This window comes from Arthrobotrys flagrans, assembly GCF_004000055.1.
Source record: "Arthrobotrys flagrans strain CBS H-5679 chromosome Unknown unitig_8, whole genome shotgun sequence".
Taxonomy (NCBI): Eukaryota; Fungi; Ascomycota; class Orbiliomycetes; order Orbiliales; family Orbiliaceae; genus Arthrobotrys; species Arthrobotrys flagrans.
The window spans coordinates 2,731,415-2,748,252 of record NW_027137553.1 but is presented as its reverse complement, the minus strand read 5'-3'; the positions used below and the strand labels follow the sequence as shown (position 1 = coordinate 2,748,252).

The following is a 16,838-nucleotide window of genomic DNA, read 5'->3' as shown; positions in this document are numbered from 1 at the left end:
ATGGCGGCTACGAACCGCAAATACTCGGCGCTTCCCGATATCGTAGGCTTCGCACACTCTCCGCCGGTATATCTTACGGAACCGGTTCAATCGCTAACATGAACGTAAATCAGGACACATCTGCGAAGGATGTCTTCGAGACACCCGACCTGACCGATGATTCCACACTCCCCGTATGACGATCCCATACCCACTGCTGCTATCTACGCCTATAAGACTTCTACCCCTCCATATCTAACACCCGATATTCATGATTGCGTAGACATCACCTTCCCGGGGGGACGGCGACCACTCCACTGCCTCCTCTCAAACCGACGATGACGAGCACCGCGAAATCGCCCACCCGCGGCTCCACCCGCGGCTCGCGCGGAACGTCTTCAAAAATGCACAAGTAGACGCCAGCGATGCAGATTTCTCGGACAGGATTGCGTCGAAGCGGCAGAGTTACCGGACCACGACATTGAATCGACAGAGGAACCGGATGGACGAAGGGGAGAGGGAGTTATACGGCGATGATGAGGATGAGTTGTTTGATGACGATGGAGAGGAGAGTGCGATCGACGGTGAGGAACGGGTAGGGAAGAGACTTGCCAGGTTGAGAAGGGAGATGGAGGAATTAAAGGAGATGATCGAGAAGGAGAAGGAGGAGAAGGAGGAGTTTAGGTTGGAACAAGGGATTTCCGAAGGCGAGGAAGGGGAGGAGGAGGATCCCGATGAAGAAAGTTGGGAGAGGTTGGCGGAGGTTATGGAAGAACTGATGACAGCAAAGGGGAAAGGAGGCGGTGCGGAGGCAGACCTTGCGCGAAAGTTGGCCAACGGGCTCAAGGTGCCACCGCGGACGATTACCGCCCCCGATGACGCCCAGGCGGTGGCAGCCCCATCGTCAAGTGAAATCGTGGAACCTACGGGGATTACGGCAAATTATACGGTGACCTACTCGCCACATTTCAAAAAGACGCACACGTTGGCGAAGGTTGCGGAGTTCGACTCCAGGATCACCCTGTTGGAAAGACTACTGGGTATATCCTCAGCGCAGTCTCTGGCGTCTATCCCGACGAATTTTGCGATTATATCGTCACTCGAGACGCTTACGCAGCAGCTCACGGTCCTTACAAATACATCCGCATCGTCTTTGGATTCGGCCGCGAGGAGGGTTAAGAGTTTGGTTTCCGATGCCGAGAAACTTACAGAGGCACGGAAGGCCGCGAAAGCAGCCCTGGAGAGTCGCCGTGCTGCTGGAGAGGAAGAAGCCGCCATAGCCGGTACACTCCCTGAAGGGCCATCATACCTTTCAGACGCCGAAAATGAGGCCAAGGTAAACGCCTTGTATGGGACCCTGGAGACTATTGACAGGCTATCCCCGCTTCTTCCTGCGGTTCTGGACAGACTGAGGAGCCTGAGAAGCGTTCATGGGGAGGCGGCTAGGAGCATGCAAACCCTCGAAATGGTAGAGAAGCGACAGGAGGAAATGCAAATCGAGATTACCAAGTGGAAAGAAGCCCTAGAAAAAGTTGAGGCGGCAGTCGGGGAAAACGAGAAGACGGTGGGGGGTAACATGCAGCAGGTGGAGCAGTGGGTCCGAGTGTTAGAGGAGAAGGTACGACAGATGTAATGCCTGTCGATACCTCTCATATTGCATGGGGAGTCATACGAACAGGCATTAGGCACTAGCGTATTTCCATAAAATAAACGAAAAGAGGCACAGCACAGAATACCAAGCTAAGACGTCCGGATGGACCGAGGCCATATGAATCCAGAGACTCCAGATCATCTGTGCCACTCGAGATGAGACTAAAAGGGTACCAAATGCAGTTGGCGTTCCGAGCTTCTGGTTGGCTGATTACCAGCTGGATTGACTACGTGTGGGTGTGTGAATGTGCGTTGTATTCAGGCAGCCCAGAGATTGCCCTTCTCTCTCGCTCTCACTTTTTTTTATTCCCATCACCCTCATTCCATCTCTCTTCTCCTTCATCACCTAAACACCCAATCCAACACCTCATCTCCCCCATCACGGCCTAGTCTGTGTGTTTTCTCCCCTTACTCTTTCTTCTCACGCGGTTAGCCAATCCCGTCCGATACCTGCCGCTATATATGTGTATAATGGCTCTAAAGCGAAAGAGGTCAAACTCCGCAACCATCTTGCCCGAAATGAACGAGGATACCTCGAGCGCTAGCATCAAAAGTAACAACCGTAGGCTAGAGCTAGAAACTCCCAAGTTCACAATAAAAATCAATCTTCCAAAACAACCGAGGAGTAAGAAGAAACGAAAGGCCCATTTCGAGCTTGATATCATCGACAAGCTCATCATCGAGCCCCGGGCCGAATGGAATATGATGAAGGAATACAGCATCTTCAAACATGGCGAAATCGCCTTCGAGCGGGGGGAGATTGTGGAAGTCAAACGTCCTGGAAATGATGGTACTCCTGGAGAGCGAAAGGAGTGGCTTGCCAAGGTTCTCGAGGTAAAGGCGGATAGCCCTCACTGCGTTTACGTGAGAGTCGCATGGTTTTATTGGCCAGAAGATCTTCCCATGGGCCGCATGGAATACCATGGTCGCAACGAGGCGATCGAAAGCAATCACCCGGATATCATCGACGCCATGACCGTTAATAGCAAGGTTGATATCAAGGAATGGGACGAGGAAGATGAAGAAGCCACCTTTAATGGATACTATTACCGTCAACAATATGACTACCTGAGTGGCCAATTGACCGTAAGCTCCCCCATTGCCTCTGTTTTCAATGGTATAAACCATAACTCGTACGTTTTTACAGGCCCCGAGAGAATTTTGCATTTGCGAGAGGTACTACAATCCAGACACCAGGATTGTCAACTGTCCCGGATGCAATATCTGGATGCACGAAGAGTGTATCATCGCAAACGCTGTCAAGCGCCACAAAAAGTCCAGCCTCACCGCAAAAATAGGCGACGACTTGAAACCTGACCCTCTCGCGGAGAAAGGAAGGAAGAAGGGCCGTGATAAACCCAAGAAATCGACCTCAAAACCCGACCAGAACGTCGCGGCTGTTCTGTTCGACGGCAAAATCCGCATCAAAGAAATCATCAAGAAGGGTGACGATGATTCAGATTCAGGATTGGATGCCGACACCATTATCGACGAAGATATTCGCTGTTTGAAGTGCGGCATAGTCGTTCCTTGAACATCCTTTCTCCTTTGCACCTAGAATCTAGGGTTGGTATGCAGAACCGAACTCTCCTTAGTTCTTGAGCTTAACCTGTTACATATTCTTGTTTTAAAGCATGGTCTTATTCACAAATTTCTGTTTCTTAGCGTTCCTTCCCCTTCTCCATTTATGGCATTCCGCATTTAGACGAACCTTCCTTCAGTACTCTTTTAATTACATCTTCTCGTCCTGGTTATTCATTCTCCTTTCTCCTTGAGTTCTTTATTCTTTTGAGTTTTTCCATTACCTACACTCCTTGATACCCTCTAGCAAGCTGGCGTTATTATTTTTTAAAGGTTTACATATCGGGCCGGTGTTATATGACGGGCGGCAGGTTGACAGTTACGGAAAGCCCTCGTGTTTTCCTGCAATGGTTATTCTTTACTAAACCTGGCGTCCAACCTTCCTTCGTGGATTTTATTCTAAAGGAGCGATGCATACATTTTGTTTATCAACAACCTAGCTAGGCTATACATTGCCAGCATAAATAGAAGTCAATTTTAAACTACATGCCGATACCACCGATATCAAAATCTTCAGCTGCAGTTTTGTTGAACCTCAGCCTCCCTCAGGTTTTAGATATTGAGCGATATTCGATCCAGTGTTCGTTGATGCGAATATCGATGAGGATTTATCGTTCCTTCTCCACCAAGTTGAATAAAATCCTCCTTGTTCATACAATTCAATTTTTTTTTTTTCTCCTTCTGTAGATATTGGATTCTATATTATCCGACCCTGCTATGGGTTATACACACCCAGACGTATCGTTGTCAACGTCGGCTGCGCTTAAGGAACTTGAGAATTTGACCAACCCGGAAATCGACCGAGTAGCCGCGATACCAAATATAGTCTTCACGGTGCTGGAGGTGGCTAAGTCTGTTGCGGTACTTGAAGGGGAAGTCGCAAGGTTAAAGGAACGGTACGATATAACCATCAAATACGTTTAATTTCCCAGAATACGGAGCTTCTGACAAAACATGGTTTCGGTTCACAGGAATACTTTATTGAGACTACAGCTCCACAACAGCCATCTCGGTCGAACAGAGGCCCTTCTTATCCCGGCGATTGTTCCACAAGAATTGCGCCGTGCGATGCCACGGACTTTGAATGATCTGAATGTCTTTAACGGTAAGACAGTCAATACTTTGATTCTCAAAGTATCTACCTTCCAGGTGCTTTGCATATCACCCTCGGTTCGATTCTCACTAAATGTAAAATTTACAAAACCAGCCGAACAGTGTGACGCTGCACTTGGGGCGCTCGGGTTGGAGATCAATGGTAAGGCGGGTGCGTATGCCAAACGGGGGATAATCGCTGAGGAGCTGGGAGTGAGGCTTCCGTAGATGTCCTTTACCTCGTGTCCGATATATACATATCAATGTATCTTGCATCTTAGTTCGTTTTCTTCCCCGTCGAAGACCCAAAGCAGCTAGAGTAAATCCTGAACACATGCAATGCAATGGTCCGTCCCAATACTATCGCGACAACGTCAGTTAAGAATCGGCCACCTCGAAAAACTTCCCGACTCCCCAACATATCATAACTTGAAAAAAAAAAAAATAACAAAAAAATAAAATAAGATATAAAAAAAGGAAGGATTAAAGAAGAAGACGGATAAGAAAGAGAAACAATGCCTTCGCCACCATCTCTACCCGCAGAACCTTCTTCCGTCACGGCAATGCCAACCCCATCGGTCCAAATCCCACCCCTCTCTTTCGCCCTGGTCTCCACGGGTGTCTACCGCTCCGGCTGTCCGATGCCCCTTAACTTTCCCTTCCTCTCAAAACTCCACCTGAAATCCATCATCTACCTCGCCGACCAGGATCTCCCCACGGACCTCCAGCGATTCGTCACGGAAAATGATATCCAAGTCTTCCATTTCCGAGTCCAGCAGGTCCGGGGGGACAATAATCCAACGGATGACAACGCAGATGAATCTCTTTTGGATAATACGGTTCCCGGAGCCATCAACGAAGATGGAGATACTGTGACATCGAGAAGGGGGTCTGCGATGTCAAGGAGGGGTTCCGCTGCTGTCATGCTTTTTGAGGAGGAAAGGGAAAGGAAGGAAAAGAAGGAAAAAGAGAAGGAGAAAGTTGAGAACGATCCCGTGAGCATGAAGTTGGCGTTGGAGCTACTGCTCGACAATAGAAACTTCCCGGTGTTGATACATTCCAACAAGGGGAAACATCGGTCTGGAGTTTTGGTTGCTTGTATGAGGAAGTTGCTGCAGAATTGGGCGTTTGGGTCGGTTAAGCTCGAGTATTATTATTTTGCTGGGGAGAAGGGGAAGGCGGACGTTGAGGTATTTCATCCTTTCCCGCCCCGCTCGATATTTGCTTTGCTTTAATGAGCGGTATGGGATATTCACGAGAAGCTGATCTTTTTGGGGTTCTCTATAGTTCATTGAGAAGTTCGAGCCAACCTTGAAGTACGACGAGAGATGGGCCCCAGCTTGGCTGAGGTACTCCCCCGAAGAAGGAAAGTTGATCAAGGTTACCAAAGATGGATGAGAAGAGTTAAAGTTCTTGATGAGGTATAACTTGTGAGTTTCACTACTATACTAAGGATAGTCTCAAAGGGCATTTTGATGGGTAGAATGCAAGATGCCGTCTATGAAAGGGCTAGCTGTGAAAAGGCTTATAGTACAATACTTGTATGCTTCGAGACAAGTAGGGTGATACAAAAGGGGCACCGGTTCATAACTTCAAAGGGAGGGATCACGCCAGGGTATTATAGGGATCATTCGAAAGCTGGGGATTTAAAACAAGTGGTATCAAGGAAAGGGGGTGGGGTTTATCTTCAATTAAATATTACGGGGCGGCACACTTTCTACCGGCAAGGTTTTGGAAACTCACATCAAATTCCTTTCCATTTAGAATATCCTCTTGTAACAGCTTCAATTCTGTATCATCCGAATAGTCTATACCGTCAACATATCTTTTCAGAAAGCAAAAGAACGGTTTCTTCAACTCCGACTCGTTAAGACACGTTTCTCTCGCATCGTACTCGTCACTATAGAGGTCATCTTCGACCAGGCGAGCACGGAAACGTAAAGAACGTAGATCAGTTTGAGGTAGTGTTGCAACTAGGAATTTCATTTTTCGAGGGAATCTATCTTCTCCGTCGATATCCCTCGGGTATTTTGATGCTCCGGAATGTGGCTTAAAAGGTTTGTTGAAGAAACTGGGGGCAGATGGAAGTTTAATTGGTTTTGACCGGCCGGTGGATGCCGATAACTTGGATACAGAAGATCCGGCTTTCTTAGGTGGTCTGACCTCGGGTTGGGAGGGTTCGTCGTCTTCAGAGAATGAAGATATATCTTCTTCGTCGACTTGTGGGTTCGGTGCTCTCCTCCCTCGCCTCATTCTATCCGATGCAGATGGGAATATACCACGTCCTCCGTCTCCAGCTTTATTCGATGTACCCAAATCCGGAGTACCGAAGAAAGCGGAGATAGGTAATCTAGTAGCACTTTCGTCCTCATCTTCAGTCGAAGGCGAAGTATGAGATGCCCTGGTTGTCCCGTTAACACCAATCCAATTGTCTATTGGACCTGCCGACTTGCGAACGGACTTTTGGGTACTTGGCAGTCGGATGCTTTGCTGTCTCGCTAGAGACGAGGGAGGACCCTGGGTTTCAGATAACCTTCGCGGAGTAGGGCGTTCTTGTCGTCTATTTGGAGAGCTCATATCGTTATCACTTCCAAAGCTGGGATACCACGGGCCCTCTCTTTCCGACATCCGTGCAATAGGGGCTCTAGAAGTAGGGTTATCGACAATAGTCGGTACACCAGATGGGCGTGTGTCTTCTACTGTATTGGTGATATTTCCGGGACTACGGCTTTGACTTTCTCTCCTTTGAGTTTGCAAGGGGGATGTGGTAGTGGAATTGTAGAGCTTCCTGCCGTAGAGACTGCTCGAGGGACATCGGTCAGCTGTTTTCGTTGGGTAACCCGCGAATTCATCTTCGAGATTGTCCACGGATTAGATATCGATTTATCGCTGTGAGTATCCTCTTCTACAAATTTGTTAGCCTTAATCATGAAGTTATAATTTAGAGGTATATGAGCTCCGTACCTCGTGAAGCCTGCTGTCTTTCTGTTCCTTTCAGAACTTCTTCAATATCCGCAAAATCCTCGTCAATTCCCGAACCGTACATACTAAAACTCCATCCGTCCTTTTGTTTTCTTGTATCCGACCTATCCTGGGAATTTTCACCATCCGATTGTGGGATATCCTCCTCCTCCTCCTCCTCCTCTTCGGGTATAGTTTGGTCCTGGCCGAGGAAGACTTCATTTTGAGCATTAACCGCACTCGAACTGATCTTGATTGGCGGAGAACTCGAGGGTACACGACTTCTAGTCTCAGTTAATGGCTGTTCTCCTGGCCCGAGTATTTCAGGTACGGATGTAGGGCCTTTTTGAGGTGCCTCGTGGATTGGAGCTTCGCTTGGAACTACGGAATCATTTGTAACTTCGCTGCTGAAACCATCTCTGGTCCTCCCGGTCTTACCGGTGTCCTTTGCAGCACCGTAGATTTTCTCGAAACATTCCTTGATACAGCCAACTACCCTGTCATTACTCTCAAAGAGCACATCATCTTTTGCAGGCTCGATATTGACGTCCACTTTCCCAACGCTCGATAGTATATTGAGAAATAAGAATGGCTCTGTAGGTGCATCAACCGATCTCTCCGCAAAGACCGATTTGATTTGATTTTTGTATAGGCTGTATATAGAATGGGCTAACCCACGACTTCGAGTTATGGATAAAGGACGGTTCTTGTATGCTACGCATACACCCTTTTTAGAAGTAGGATTCGTATCTAGCATCACAGTTTCAGTATCATATACCTTCAAGATATCGCCAACGGAATTCAAATCATACCGGCATCCGCCTTTACCACAAAAGCCTCAACATGGACATCGCCATTCTCACCCTTACTCTCAATCCACTGCCCATGTCGATTAGATTCCGCCCCAAACGCCTTGATGACCGCCTGCTCTTTTGTACCACTCGCGGCAAGGATAACGTCGTACTTCGTCTCGATCTTCTTCTTTCCTTTATTGCCCTGCGGTGCGGCTACACACTTAAACTGAAATCGAGTTTGCGGATGCGTGAGGTAGTATGATAGTAACAGCGGCTTTATTTGACCTAGATACTTTATTGCCGTCTTTTCTAGTGCGGATTTTCGAACCGGGAATTTGGCAAATAGGTTTGTTACTTTGACTGTACAGCCGGTTGGTGCTGAAACCGGCGATATTCTAGATATTTATTAGGTAAAGTCAGAGGTTTGGCTTTTTCTAAGACTATAATGGGAATGGTGAATTACGTTTTGAGAGATCCGTCAGGAGCGATCTCACAGGCCACTGCCATTGCCTCGTCTTTAATACGAGTAGTGATCGTAAGTAACCCAGAAACGTTGGCAAGGCTGGCTAACGCTTCGCCTCTAAAACCAAGGGTGGTGACGTCCAGCAAGTCATCGAATGTAGATATCTTGCTGGTGCAATGGGGTTTAGCCACTATACAAATTAAAATTAGTTAACTTTATCAACCAAGTTTAGGGAACGATTTTGAGGGGCGTACTTAAGTTCCTATCATTCGGATCAATCCCACACCCATTGTCCTTCACTTGTATATGAGAAACTAAGTCTGAACTAGCTTCGATAATGATAGATGCAGCTCCTGCGTCCAACGCATTCTCGATGAGTTCCTGTGTTGGATAAATGGTTCAAAAGTCAATTGATCGAAGAAGTCAAGAAAGTGCGTCATTCATGCGGTTTCTGAGAGAGGTCTTACTTTAATGACAGTAATAGGGTCTGTGATAACTTGGGTTGAGCCTAGACGGCGTACGGATTCTTGAGGGATCTCGTGAATCATAGCTTACGGGAGATTAGGAGGGACACGCGCTTTATGCCCCTAGGACGTGAACTCGAGGGGTTTGATGCATGGCGGGTTTGATTAGGGAGTGGGATTTGAAGGGGGGAAGGATGGGTTCGTTATGAAGCAATTGTGACGTTGATAAATATCGAAGAAGTGTTATCCAACGAAAATGGCCTTGCACCGTTTCCGGTGATGATTCTGCTACGAGTTGATTCCGGTTATATTGAACGGCGTCGCTCTTAGGCCTTCGTTTGATAAATAGACTGGGGGGTAAACCATGAATCTATCTTTGTGATCTTGTTACTACTATTGCTGCATAATTATATATCATTCGTCTTTGTGCCCCGCGTTTCCCTTGAAGTATATGCATAACAAGTACGTTTCCCATCAGTATTCATTAACATTGAATCGTAAGCTGTGCTACAGCTATCTAAATTTATAAAGTACCTGCTTGTAAGGGAAAGCCGCCTCTTTCAGTGGGCGGAGATACTTGATTATAGGTATTGGAAAGGAAATGAAGGGTGTGTAATGTGTAGTGTAATATGTCACAGTTCGAAAAGAAAGTGTACTGGTGAAGTAATTCATTCCCTTTACCCAATTGCTGAAACATGCAGTGGGATGACTGAAAGAAGAATCTAGGTTTCGGGGTAGCTCTGGGAGAATCGAAAAAGCCATGCTTTATGAAAAAAAAAAAACACACAATGTAGTAAATGGGTCCTCTAAGAAACGACTCTTAGAAATACAAGAGAACAGAGGTTATTTAAAACTCCCAGTTCTCGTCGACGCTTTCGATGGCCCACTTAAACTTATCTCGAAGAGTCTTGGGGAAGACCCTCTCGAGGGGGACACCGAATTTCTTGCAAAAGACGACGGACAAACGAGGATCAATATAATTGATCTTGGATGTGCCGAGCGACACTTCTGAGGTATTTTCCTTGTCCTGCGGAGAATGTGAGTGATACCGTTACACAGGCGGTTCGATATCAAGGGAAACATACCTTCATCATACTAATCTTGACTTGAATCTTATCATCGAGTTTGGCGATTTGTTCCTCGAATTTGTCAACAGATGGTGACTTTCCGGCAGCTTCCACCTTCCCAGACTTGTTCTCCTTTGCGAATTCTTTCTTCATATCGTCAAGAGCGCCCAGGCGAGACTTGAGCTCGGAGGCTTTCATCTCCTTTTCGCCGTTCGCCACTAGTTTTTCATTATCCTTGGCAAATTTCTTTTCAATCTTCTTCTTCTCTTCCTCAATCAGCCACTCCTGGTGCTCCTTAATCCAGTCTTCATCATCAATCTCGGCGTCTGGTTTAAAGTACTCTGGTTTCTTCTTCTTGAGTTTAGGCTCTAAGTTCAGGATCATCTGCTTGAATCTCCATTTCTGGTACATCAATGCCTTGATCTCGTACATCTTCTTTTCCATCTGGGAGTCGTGCATCTTGCTCTTGGTACGTTGATGGTTGCAAAGAATAGCGACCTTCTTGTTGGCTTCGTTGTAAGCGGCATGCTTCTCAGCGATGGTACCAACGTTCTTCAACTTGGAAAGTTCTTGTTGCATGGTCCAGGAAGCATTGTAGGTACGGAAGACCTTTGCACTAAGTCCTGGCATGTGGTCTTTAAACCACTCGTTGATGTGTTTTGTTTGGATACGATCGAAAAGGTCATCACCCGGGCCCTTGGGTGCCTTCTTGAAGATACGCAAATTCTTGAAAACCTGCTTATCAACGGTGTAGACCTGATCAAACTGAATACTGTCTTTACCCAAGAACTTGAAATGAACAAGGTTAGGCTCTTCAAGGGTAACATGTTCGTATCGCAAACTACAACAACCGACGGTGTCGGCCTCATCTTCACCCTTTTCATTACCCGCTCTGAGAGCGAACTTGTCAATTAGGTAAATAGCAGTGGCTCGCTGGCGAACCATGGTCTGCTTATCGCTCAGTTCTTGGGTATACTCTCGACGGATCTTTTCGATATGTTTCTATGCAAGATGTCAGAACACTCGAGCCGAACAACGAGTGAATTCAAGTGAAAAGGGAAGGAAAGACATACCTTGAGTTCACGGGCTTTCTCATATTTCTTGAAATCGCTTTGTCCTCTTAAGGAGCTGGTGACAGCGAGCATGACATACTTGACGTTGCCATTGATATTTTCAGTCCACATGGCCAACCATGAAGCTGTTTGATTGTGGACGATGTTGCCCCATTTGTGTCCCTTGGGTGGGGGTGGGACCGTGGCCTCTTTGCCAATGTTCAGCGTAATCTGTTCGGGAGAAACACGCTTCTTGTACATGCCACGTTTGGGATGTTCACCACGGCCTCGGAATAGACCTGGAGGTTCGACGCGGAAGTTTCCAACCTTCTCCTTGCGACCATCCCATTGGCAGTATTGGTACGGCTCCTCGATCCTCTCTCTTTCTGCCTTGGCCTCTTTCTTCTCAGCAGCTGACATGGCCTTCTTTGCCTCCTTCAGAGCGGTGAAGTGCTCGAACATTGGACGGAAGTCGCATTTATCATAGCTTTGGATTTTAACAGTGTTTCCATTCTTATCCTTTGCACCCCCAGTCTCCTTAAGAACTGTTTTCCAATCTGCGAAAAAGTTCTCGAGGAATTTCTTATCACTAGCCTGGGGTGCTTCAAGGAGGGCTGCCATGAATCCTGCGACTTCCTCGGCTTCCGGGGCGAGAGTGATAGGAACACCGTCGTATTTCATTTTGACGTTCTTGGGCAGTGGTTCGTAAGGGGGCGGGAACATCACGCCGGAATGTTGAAGAGTCTCCCACTTTTGCTTTCCGTCGTTCTGCTCGGCTAGCCACCACTTGTACTCGTCGGTTTGCTCTTCACCATCGGGACTCGCCCCTGCCTCTTCCGCCTCTTCCTCTTCCTTAACCTTGCCCTTGGCAGCTTTCTTCGGCGCAGGCGCTTCGGCCTTGCCCTTGCCCTTCTTACCTTTGGGGGGGTAGGATCTTCGCTGTCTTCATCTTTCACCACCTTAGATTTCTTGGCGGAGGCGGTTTTTCTTTGTTTGGCGATGGGAATATCGCTGTCCGAAGCGTCAGACGGTGTCTCTTCCTTCGGTTTACGTTTGGTTGCGGATTTTGTTTTCGGAGTAGCCTTTGCAGCCGGCTTGCTTTTGGGAGTGGCCTTCTCTTTGGTAGCTTTAGCAGCAGCCTTTTCGATACTCTTTCTATCCTTGGCTAGCTTTTGAAGGGGAACATCGTCATCCTCCTCGAAATCTGATTCGGATTCTTCTTTCATCGATTTTGTCGATCGTCTCCTTGAAGAGCTAAGCGGGATATCATCTTCGTCGTCTGAACCAACAAGCTGTTTCTTTGTACCGTTGACGGTGGTTCGTCTTCGTTTGGACTGTAGATTCGGGTCAGCATGCCGCCATACGGGTAGTCAAGGTGCGACGAAATGTAACATACCAAAGGTGCAGAATCTGACTCTTCATCGTCATCCTCATCCTTGATGGCAGGCTCCATGGCAGCTTTCCGCTTGCCAGAAGTACCATTGATAACTTTGGAAACCTTCCTAGGGTCCATGGCCATTCCTGGAGTATGGGCGGCATCGATCTCCATGGATTCCTCCTCCATTTGTCGATCCACGGCGGGGTCGATCTTTTCGGGAAGGACGGCTCGGCCGTTGGGCTTTCGGCGTCCTCTGGCGAGAGGCATCTCATCCTCTGATGAAGACATTTTGGAGCGACTGTAACTGGCTGATTTCAAGATAATAGGTTCGGCAAAGGTTGGAATTCGAGAACTAGTCGTCTGAGCCCGTTTGAATGTTATAGGGAGGTGGAAATGGTGTTTTGAATGGGTGTAAGTGTTTAAGAGGTAGTGCGACCGTGATGGTGATATCTGCGACGCACAAGAAGGGAGTGTTGTTGGCTGTGGTGGTGTAGCCACTAATGTGAGATCCCGTGAGAAGGGGCGAAAACGCGTCGAAGGAGAGTAGAAGCGATGAGTGGTGGGAAAAGGGAACGACCTGGGTGAAAGACTCGGAGGCAAAGACGGATTTCGAGAAACGAAGACCAATCGGGACCCGAAGACCTTTCGGACGGAAAGTCCGAACGAAACTGACGGCACCGTGAAGGTTGTTCCCTTTTTTTTTTTTTTTTTTTTTTGTTTTTTGGGGGAGATGGGAAAGTCCAGAATCACAGGGCAAGGTTGTCGATAAATTATAATTATGGATGGGGGAGATTTTTATATGGGGCGGTTAGCTGTTTTGTTATGTGTGCCTTGCTTGCTGTGCTGTGCAGTAAGTTGCAAGCTGGAACCGGGTTTGTCACTACAGGGAACGTCCAATATAAGAAAAATGGGAAAGAATTTACGGGAGGAGAGAACAATGAAAATTTGGAGATTTTTTGCTAATAATTTTGGAAAGGAGACGAAGCTGGTGATGGTGATGAAGGTGGTGTTCGTGGGAAGGATAGTTAGATTCTGAGGAGAGAGGGAGAGGGAGAGAATAGGGAGCGGGCAGGGCTAAATAAAAGGTTGAAATTTAGCAAAGTTAATTTTTTGCTGACGGAACGGGCGCGAAAAAATTTGAAGTCAACTTTTTGCTGGGCAAACACACCGAACGGAACGCCAACTTGGCAATTACCATCCGCAGCTGCGCTCTCAGGATCCACTAGTTCCCCAATAGCCTTATACGATCTATCCAAGCCATCTGTACTAATATAATACCTTAGCATCAGAATGGTGGTGGCCTCGTTCTGAAACATTTTAGGACGCCATCTGCAGATTTATACTGATATCTGCGTTGGAGAGAGCGTTAATCGAGCATGTTTCCCTCCGTGCCATATATATACCTACCCATCGCCCACCATTGCAATGCATATGTCATCCCCGGTCCACCGGCTCCTCTTCTTCCTCTTGCTCTACCACGGACTCGGCTAGAACACAGCACTTAAGCATCTAGTATCTACTTAAGTAGTTAAGGAGGATAGAGTGGTATTGCTACGGAGAATTAGGAATGTTGAATCAAAATAAGACAAAAATGTGTTGCTGTGTTGCTGTGTTGCTGCGTTGACCTGTTTGCCCGCTGCGGTTGTCACGAAAATTGCCGGCGGCTCCTCCTCCGAACCGACATCACTCGATTGTGCCAACTTCTCCGTCCGAGAAAAAAGCCTCTGCTCCAACCCCGTCACCTCTACCCTCCTCTCCTCTCCTTCACCTCCGTTCTTCCATCCAATTGACCCAATGCTCGCCAACACCGCCCGTCCCGCCCTCAGAAGGGCCGCCGTTACCGTCGTCTCCCGGTAAACTATACCCCTCCACCATACAATTCCGGCTATCGGTGCATGCATCATTGTATATACTAACATCTGACATGTATGTCATAGACCGGCCGTCGGCGCCCTCACACCAGCCGCCGGATATGCCACTCTCAGAGAAATCGAGGGACGTCTTAAGTCCATCCGAAACATCGAGAAGATCACCAACACCATGAAGGTCGTCGCCTCGACAAAACTCAACCGCGCCATGCGAGCCATGAACGAGTCCAAGACCTTTGGTGAAACCTCCAACAAGGTTTACGAGGAAGCCGAGACGAAGGTCCCTCAGGAAGCCAAGACCCTCATTGTCGTCGCCTCTTCGGATAAGGGTCTCTGTGGTGGTATTCATTCTGCATTGACCAAGGCCACAAGGAAGAAGCTGTTGGAGAACCCCAATGCCGACTTGGTTATCCTCGGTGAGAAGTGCAAGGCTCAATTGCAGAGAGAAAAGAGCCAGAGCATTGTCTTGAGCTTTGCCAACGTCGGAAAGGACATTCCAACTTTCACCGAGGCTCAGACCATCGCCGACCAGATCTTCCAGCTTCCCAAGCAATATGACAACATTGAAGTTCTCTTCAACTCTTACCTCAGCCCTGTCTCCTACGACCAGAAGACCATCCAGACCTACTCCGTAGACTCTTTCCAGGAATCCGGTACGACATAACGTTGCATCACCATATATATTTTTTCTAATTTTTACATTTTATTGATACAATGTTTGACAGCCAACTTCTCTGCCTTCGAAATCGACGACGAGGAACTGCCAAACCTCCGCGAATTCGCTTTGGCAAACGCAGTCTACTGGGTAGGGAACATGCCTTTGCTATACATAGATATATAAGATACAAATCGGGCTAACGGAGAAAATAACAGGCCTTGGCTGAGGGACACGCGTGCGAGCAGTCTGCCCGTCGAAATGCTATGGACAATGCATCCAAGAACGCCGGAGAGATGATCCAGAAGTTCCAGATCTTGTTCAACCGTACTAGACAGGCTGTCATTACTGGTGAACTTGTTGAAATTATCACTGGTACGTCGATCATACCTCGATATTTGAAAAACGCTTCTACTAACGCGACCTTCTACCTGCAGGTGCCGCCGCTTCCGAGGAATCGTAGAGAGGTGGTTCGTTGGGCTTTTGATTCTTGCGCGATTTGCGTTTTGTATCTTTTAATTGTACATACCTCGAGGTGAGGAGTGAAAAGCAAAAAAAGGAGACCATTTAGATGGCCTTGTGTGGCCAGCAAACTATATATAACAACCGTTTACGATTCGTTGATTCGAGGCCCGGACGAGGCTGATGCCTTGGTGGCGACACTGTTGACTAATTGACAGATAACGAAACTTCGGCAGATCGAGTAATCGGTCCACCATCGTGAAAACCTGGAACTTTGGAGGCAACGTGTCGGGGGTCGAGTCAACAGAGTCCGCCGGATCGACTGAAGGGTCGAAGATGGTGCCCTAAATTCATATCCAAGCCTGCATGAAGAATTCTGTGTCCGACAAGCCCCGGCATTTTCCGTTGTTTCGAGGGCGTCATATGACCATGCGACATTAAAGAGGAGCTGTGCCGTGTTTAGACCTTCCATTGTTGCCTCGAATGCGACTCTTGAAAAATCATGATGCATGTGCGCACCGCTGGCTTGGGACCATACCATATCCAACTCTTGCGACCCATGGACCCGAACATTGTATTCCCCGAATTTTCCCAACCTTTTCCTTCCAAGGCCTCCTCCTGATCACCGTCGGTTTCGTCGGACAGGGCTAGTTAGACCTTGATCCGCGAACGGGGTTCAAGAGTCTCGGCATCGTTTAGACCCAATCAACGCCTGCCCCTCTTAAGCAATGGGACCATGCAAGGTTTGTCCAGAAACTTGGTGCAATATGGTCGCCGGGGTTAAGGGCAACGACGAGATACCTTCATAAATCACTGGGTCTGGACAATTCTGCAAAGGTCCGGAGGAGGACGCAGCAGAGATATCCCTTGCTTTGGGAACCTCTCTGTTCTGTGACTTGCTGAACGTTGTCATCAGGGCGCCAAGGCATTGCGAAGATCTTCATTTGAAAAACTCGTTTAGGACGGGAAGACCAATCTATTTCGTAATATTGCAGACCAACCGGCATGAATAGGATTGTGAACGATGCGTGTAGCGAGCTGAGTCCACTGCGTATAATATGATAAGCCCCTAACTCAAGTTATGCAAAGAGCAAGAAGCAGAAACGGATTGCCGAGTCCGTGCTTCGGGGATCTTTCTCTTAGCCTTAACTCGAGGTTGTATGTTATGTGCCAGCCAACTGTCATGCTACATTCTTTGTCCAGGTCTCAGTTGGCTCATCAGGAGCAGGTGCAGCTTTTCTGCTCTGGGAATTTTCATCTTTCTAATTTACACATCTTTGCTCTTTTCTTCCATTCGATTTTTCAAGAATACTGTTGGCATGCGGTCGCCATCCGTCGCTTTTCAAGGGACCAGTATTCATCCAGCGTCGTG

The 16,838-nt window shown here is 47.6% G+C and overlaps 7 protein-coding genes across 7 annotated transcripts; 5 read left to right on the top strand and 2 right to left on the bottom strand.

Moving 5' to 3' along the window:
- Positions 1 to 1,612, top strand: DFL_007324 (uncharacterized protein; the record flags this gene model as incomplete). Its single annotated transcript, XM_067636888.1, has 3 exons — positions 1 to 42; positions 114 to 173; positions 263 to 1,612. 3 exons carry the CDS (start codon positions 1 to 3, stop codon positions 1,610 to 1,612), a joined length of 1,452 nt encoding a protein of 483 aa, XP_067488458.1.
- A 536-nt stretch (positions 1,613 to 2,148) lies between these two features.
- On the top strand, positions 2,149 to 3,163 carry DFL_007323 (uncharacterized protein; the record flags this gene model as incomplete). Its single annotated transcript, XM_067636887.1, has 2 exons — positions 2,149 to 2,715; positions 2,777 to 3,163. The coding sequence occupies 2 exons, from the start codon at positions 2,149 to 2,151 to the stop codon at positions 3,161 to 3,163; spliced, it is 954 nt and encodes a 317-aa protein (XP_067488457.1).
- A 764-nt stretch (positions 3,164 to 3,927) lies between these two features.
- On the top strand, positions 3,928 to 4,530 carry DFL_007322 (uncharacterized protein; the record flags this gene model as incomplete). Its single annotated transcript, XM_067636886.1, has 2 exons — positions 3,928 to 4,106; positions 4,182 to 4,530. 2 exons carry the CDS (start codon positions 3,928 to 3,930, stop codon positions 4,528 to 4,530), a joined length of 528 nt encoding a protein of 175 aa, XP_067488456.1.
- A 287-nt stretch (positions 4,531 to 4,817) lies between these two features.
- On the top strand, positions 4,818 to 5,700 carry DFL_007321 (uncharacterized protein; the record flags this gene model as incomplete). Its single annotated transcript, XM_067636885.1, has 2 exons — positions 4,818 to 5,492; positions 5,590 to 5,700. The coding sequence occupies 2 exons, from the start codon at positions 4,818 to 4,820 to the stop codon at positions 5,698 to 5,700; spliced, it is 786 nt and encodes a 261-aa protein (XP_067488455.1).
- Positions 5,701 to 6,000: 300 nt separating this feature from the next.
- On the bottom strand, positions 6,001 to 9,068 carry DFL_007320 (uncharacterized protein; the record flags this gene model as incomplete). Its single annotated transcript, XM_067636884.1, has 7 exons — positions 6,001 to 7,102; positions 7,171 to 7,207; positions 7,267 to 8,013; positions 8,076 to 8,452; positions 8,521 to 8,710; positions 8,775 to 8,901; positions 8,988 to 9,068. The coding sequence occupies 7 exons, from the start codon at positions 9,066 to 9,068 to the stop codon at positions 6,001 to 6,003; spliced, it is 2,661 nt and encodes an 886-aa protein (XP_067488454.1).
- A 763-nt stretch (positions 9,069 to 9,831) lies between these two features.
- Positions 9,832 to 12,769, bottom strand: DFL_007319 (uncharacterized protein; the record flags this gene model as incomplete). The annotated part of the gene is made up of 5 exons (XM_067636882.1): positions 9,832 to 10,011; positions 10,070 to 11,053; positions 11,125 to 11,967; positions 12,021 to 12,437; positions 12,500 to 12,769. 5 exons carry the CDS (start codon positions 12,767 to 12,769, stop codon positions 9,832 to 9,834), a joined length of 2,694 nt encoding a protein of 897 aa, XP_067488453.1.
- Positions 12,770 to 14,275: 1,506 nt separating this feature from the next.
- Positions 14,276 to 15,467, top strand: DFL_007318 (uncharacterized protein; the record flags this gene model as incomplete). The annotated part of the gene is made up of 5 exons (XM_067636881.1): positions 14,276 to 14,334; positions 14,419 to 15,002; positions 15,075 to 15,154; positions 15,223 to 15,379; positions 15,442 to 15,467. The coding sequence occupies 5 exons, from the start codon at positions 14,276 to 14,278 to the stop codon at positions 15,465 to 15,467; spliced, it is 906 nt and encodes a 301-aa protein (XP_067488452.1).
- Positions 15,468 to 16,838: the final 1,371 nt, after the last annotated feature.